Source organism: Antrostomus carolinensis, unplaced genomic scaffold, assembly GCF_000700745.2.
Source record: "Antrostomus carolinensis isolate BGI_N321 unplaced genomic scaffold, ASM70074v2 scaffold36272, whole genome shotgun sequence".
In the NCBI taxonomy this organism is placed as follows: Eukaryota; Metazoa; Chordata; class Aves; order Caprimulgiformes; family Caprimulgidae; genus Antrostomus; species Antrostomus carolinensis.
Window position 1 is genome coordinate 3001 of NW_010302381.1, and position 5804 is coordinate 8804.

Genomic DNA, 5804 nt, shown 5'->3' on the forward strand with positions numbered 1-5804 from the left:
GCTCCACCATACACCTCTGGGCTTCTACAGCAAGCTAGAGCATTGCTCCCTCTGCCAAGGGAGGGGAGCAGAGATCCATATCACAATCCTCCAATTTTATCTGACCTCAGTAATGCCAATTTGGGTGACGGGTCAACCGAAACAGGGGAGGAGGAAGCGTGAGGGCTTTATTTACCTGGGACTTTGTGCATATTTACAGTAGAGGCACGGAGCCAACTCAAATCCCGCTCAACTACCAGCTCTGCTGAAGGGCTGTGGCCGCACGGCTGCTCCTCTCCAGCTGCTGAGCATCTCAGCTGGAAAAACCTAAAGCTTTCCAGACTGTTCCTTCTTACGTGACAGATTTTCCCAGGCAAAGGGCCGTGCAGGAGGCAGGACAGGCAGGAACAAGCCCTGCTCCCCTGCAGCCAGCAGCAGCCCCAGGCTTGGCTTGAGTCCATCATTGCCACCTTCTGCTCCGCTCAATGCCTGGCAAGACCCAGGGCTTTGCCAGGAGCTATATCCCTGCAGCCTTCCCCTCTTCTGTCCTCCCAACGGGATTTCTACTCCGAAAGCTCCGGGTTTCCTGCTCCCGGCTGGGGAAGGGGAGGGACTCCTGGCCTTGGGGCCCCACAAGCCAGGCTCTGCCTCCGGGGAGGAGGAGGAGGAGGACGGGCTCCGTCCACCCAGCTCTTTCCAGGCTCCATGTCCTGCTTCGGGGCTCATCGGGAAGGACGGAGGCGAATGAAGGACCAAACTTCGGGGTGCCAAGTCAGGAAGGGAGGATTTAGTCTCTGGAGCAAATGAAGAGACGATTCTTCTTCACAATCAAGTGTTTCAGGGAGGATTTTCCAGCATGCAGCAGCAAAGTGGTAAGAAAACATTTTGGGTTCATCAGCTCCATCTGTTCTGGCTCATTCGGGCCAGATCCTGCTGCTGCCAGAGGTCTGGGATGGGCAAGAGGATGGAAGGGAGACGAGCAGAGAAGGATGGGGTAGGGAGAGCTTCCCACGAGAGCTCCAAGATGGGTACAGATAGATGGTGACCCCCCAAGTTCTGGCAGAAACCAACCAAACTATCTGATCTAAAGCAACAGCAAGGTGCTTGTCACCTAAAAATCTCTTAAAGTTTAAGTGGTTCCAGTAATTTGGTAGGAAAGAGAAAGGATATTAAACTATTTGCAGGCAGAGATCATGTGCAACTTCACATCTGCTGGCAAAAAAGGTCGGTCAAAGCTTCACCCACCTTCCAAAGCTTTTCCAAGTTGAACGTGAAATCCTGGTGCCTACCTCAGTAAGAGCAAAGAATCTAAAGGGTTCAGAGGCAGCTGCTGCTTCCACCTGAGCGATTTCTGCAGGTAAATTGAAACAACAATTCAGTTGTTTATAGGTCCTGAAATTCTCATTTCCAGGGGAAAGGAAAGAGGAAGATCCGGAGGTTCCGACAGCCAGGAAGAGCCCAGGCACCAAAGCTGCAGACGGAGGGTGGGCATGGGGAGTGGTGTTCCACTTCTTCTTGGTAAGCAGAGAACAGATTCACCTAAACCCTCCTGAAGCTGGGGCAGATGGAAAGTCTGGAGTCTCACTCATGTGGAGCAGAGCACAGGACAGGCTGATCCCACCGAGCTAAGGGCAAAAATTAACTGTGTAACACACCTTCCCCTTGGAAATGCCACCTGAGAACATCTCAGCTGACAGGAATGAAGGTGTCCAACCTGCAGCTCAGGACCAAAAGGGCAGCTTGCAACGCTAAGATGATTTTTCCCTACTTGTACACACCATCACTGGGGTGTCAGACCCCAAAGGTGGGTTTTGTACCTTTGGGAAGGGTGAGATCCCATCTTGGGGCAGTGGAGGATCGGAGCTGAGATGGGTCCCCAGGGACTGATGGCAGGAGCAGCACAGGGTGAGGCAGCACATCCCCACTTGGTTCTGCTCTCCCAAGAGGACTGGACATTTCAACACCACTTAAAGGCACCAATTCTCCATGCTCCAGGCTTTAATACCACACACCATCTTCATCAGGGAGGAAGACAACGCCATCCCCCAAGCTAGGAGAGCTTTCTCCAGTTCCACTCCATCCAAAGTAACTGGCTGCCAATTATTAACCACCCACTACCAGGGAGGAGGGAGGGAGTTAAAATTAAGGACACAAACTGTCCTTTGCCCCCATGGCAGGACAAGCCTGGGAAAGCACAGCGGCTAATGTCCATCCCTGCTCCACTCAACACCTCATCACCTCCTAGTGATGTTTCAGAGTGCTGAGGTCCATTTAGATTATTTTTTAGTATTAAAAAAATAACTTATAGAGCAAAAAAGCCCCTACAAGAGTCAGGCTCTGGTGTTATTTTGTTCTTTTACTTTGGAAAAGCCACTTTGCACAGGTTTTTTTTTTTTTGAGGGTCTGTTAAAATGAAACTGCAGCATGGCCACCACAAGTCCATCCTGCTGATAGTCCCCACACATTCTACACCAGTTAACATGTCCCAGTTTTTCCCTAAACACAAAATATTATCCAAGAAATTTATATTTTTAAAAGAAAGCAGAATGAAAAGCTTTTTCCTCCTGCCCGACCACCCCCTTTGGCATCTCACCTCCATCTGCTTCTGATTCAGGTCAACGTCCTCGTCATGGGGATGCTCAAGACCTTTGGGATTTTCTTCGTGGCTTTCCAAGAGGAGGTGGGAGGCTCCTCTGAGCAAATCAGCTGGATCGGCTCCATCATGTCCTCTCTGCGCTTCTTAGGAGGTGAGCTGGCAGCCGTAAGGATGGGGACAGCACTTCAACCTCCAACCCATTTGCTTTGCTCTCAGAGGCACTGAGGATGCTCTGCAGATCCCGTGTCCATCACAGAGTGCTGGAAGCTGGACACGGCTGGTACCCACGTGTCTTGGCAGGACAGGGATTGTGTGTGTGTCACAACATCTCCCTCTAGCAGGTTTATTATCTACATGCAGAGCAAAGCTTCACCCCCAAAACCAGTATGAACACCTCCGAGCAAACCAGTTGCTGAATAATTCATGGCAGCTGAGCATTAGGAAGCAGGTTGAGGACATCTGGAAGTTTGGGCTTTGATTCCTTCCCCTGCCCTGTCCCCTGAGCTCCCAGAGTACAAGGCAAGCTTTCTTGGCTGCTCTCCTGAGTATTAACCCATCCTGAATTTCTTGTGTCACCCCCTCCCTCGCCAGGGTGACACATGGGCCACTCACCATGGCACCAGATGCCACGACCCCAGTACAAGTCCCCAAGTCCTTCAAAGTATCATTTGACATCTTCAGCTTGAGATTTCTCCTTCCTTTCCCTTCCAGCCCCACTCGTGGCCATGGTCTGCAGGAGGCTGGGCGAGCGGCCGACCTCCATCATCGGGGCAGGCTTGGTCGGAGGGGGTTGTCTGCTGAGCACACAGGCCACCAGCGTCCCCTTCCTCTGTGTCTCCATGGGACTTCTCCCAGGTGAGCAGCCTGCAACTCACAGTTGGGTAGAGATTTTCCTCTGCATGATGAGTAAAAGCAGCTCCTTTAATGTTGAACCTTTGATAGTAAAACATCCCCAGCTCCTTTCTGTGAGATGTTGTCTGAAAACTCAAAGCTTAGAATCACAGAACCACAGAATCATTGAACGTTGTGAGTTGGAAGGACCCACCAGGATCATGGAGTCCAACTCCTGTCCCTGCACAGGACAATCCCAACATTCACACCATGTCCCTGAGGGCCTTGGCCAAATGCTGCTGGAATCTTGTCAGGCTTGGTGCCATGAGCACCTCCCTGGGGAGCCTGTTCCAGTGCTCCACCACCCTCTGCCTCAAGAACCTTTTCCTCATGGCCAACCTCACCCTCCCCTGCCACATCTTCCTGCCATTCCCTCTGCTCCTGGCATTCGTTGGTGGCCAGAGAGAAGAGATCAGCGCCTGCCCCTCCTCTTCCCCTTGGGAGGAAGTTCTAGGCCCCCATAAGATCTCCTCTCAGTCTCCTCTTCTCCAGGCTCAGGACCATTAAATACCAGTTTCAACATTCTAGATTCAACTAACCTGGATTTTTTTCCCAGATCCAACATGAATCTTGGCCTTTTCACATCCCTTACTGAAAGTCCACAGCCTCCAAAACCCCAGATACTAAACATCACGCATGAAATCTCAATTCTCCACTGACTGTAACAGCAAAAGTCCCCCCACTTCCAGCCCATGAACCCTGCAGAGCAGCAAGGTGACAATGAGATTAAGATGACGTGACTTTGGGGGTTTTTGAGGACAGAACGCTTTGGAGATGACATATCCTATGGGGACAACGAGCTTGGGATGATGTGACTTTGAATCCCTAAAGCTCACGATATGAAGAAGTCACTTTTGGGGTGTGGACATCTTATTTCTCCCCTTCTTGTAGGTATGGGGTTCGCTTGCCTTTACCAGGCGGCTGCGGTGATGACGGCCAAGCGCTGCAGGACACGGTTGGCTTTCTCCAATGCCATCGCCCGCTCCGGGATGGGGTTGACGTTTCTAATAGCGCCGTTCACTCAACTCCTCATTGATTTTTATGGTTGGCAAGGTGAGCACATCTCCCATTTATCCAAATTCATCAGCATTAAGAGGGTGTTTGAGGATATCTGGGCAGGATAAGAGGATCTATTTAAAAATTAAAATTGGATGCACTGAGGAACAACTCTGCCTCTTCTAGGATAGCTTGGGGACATCTGGTTAATGATTAAACACTGAATCAGTCATTAAACTGAAGTCAGAGTCAAAACAGAGACCTTGGAAACCAAAACCAGAACTGAAAATCCCTATTTTTACTACATTGTTTCAGACTATCTTGAAGGTCCATCACATGTAATGGACTTTTCTAATGAGGGAAAACAAAACGAGCTCCCAAATCCCAGAGGTAGCTCTGGATTTGTCACGTGCATCACAGTGAAAGGGACTTCCAGCTAGAAAAGCAGGAATCAAAGCTCCTGTGAGATACCTCCTCCTTAAGACAGAGCTTTCTCCACTTTCAATACAAACTACACCCTGTCCTAGAAAGATCATTTCCTACTGCTCCTCCTTTCCCATGCCAAGGAAAAAACCCAAACAACCATCTTCTGTCTTCCCTCAGGTACTCTCCTGATTTTTGGAGGCATCATGTTAAACCTCGTGCCTTCCAGCATGCTGCTGCGACCCATCAGCACCCAACTGCCTCAACGCTCCTCTGCTAAAAATCAAGACCATGGGTCTTCAATGGCAAAGGAAGATCCAGAAACCCCTGATGGATGCTTAGATGAAACCACTGACAGGGAAAAACAGCTTCGCAGTGGACAGGACCTTCCAACCACAGAGGGACTCATGATGTCCCATGGCAGAGATGTCTCCGGTTCCATAAATACATCAGCTTTGAAAGGGCTTGAGAAACCCCCCATGGACAGCTGCTCACCAGAAATAGCCACCAAGGCCAAGAGAAGCTACAAATCCCTTCCACTGACCGAAAAAGAAAATTCACAGCCTCTCCTCGACTTCTCCCCACTGAAAGATCCCATCTTCTTCATTTTCACCTGGTCTTTTTTGTTCAGCCACTTGGCCTACTTCGTGCCCATCTTCCACCTGGTAGCAAGAGCCAGGACGTTGGGCATCAGCAGCATGGATGCTTCTTACCTCATCTCAGTGGCTGGTAGGCAAAAAAATAATCTTTTAAATTCATTCCTAATGACAATGATACCAAAATAGGAAAGAAAAGCACCACAAATCTTGTCAAGAAATAGCCCCAAATATGTCCTAGAATCAATCTTCATGGAAGAGGTTGAGCTCCCAGCCCTTACCCTTCTTCTGTATGGCTTGAGACAAGCTCCAAAGAGAAGGAC

The 5804-nt window shown here is 49.9% G+C and overlaps 1 protein-coding gene across 1 annotated transcript in view; it reads left to right on the forward strand.

Moving 5' to 3' along the window:
* Positions 1-5614, forward strand: part of SLC16A4 (solute carrier family 16 member 4) — a gene marked incomplete at its 3' end in the record, with an annotated part of 6677 nt that extends 1063 nt beyond the window's left edge. The window contains 6 exon segments of the mRNA XM_029083970.1: positions 730-792; positions 794-851; positions 2594-2726; positions 3287-3430; positions 4358-4519; positions 5066-5614. Coding sequence (XP_028939803.1) covers positions 730-792; positions 794-851; positions 2594-2726; positions 3287-3430; positions 4358-4519; positions 5066-5614 — 1109 coding nt within the window.
* Positions 5615-5804: the final 190 nt, after the last annotated feature.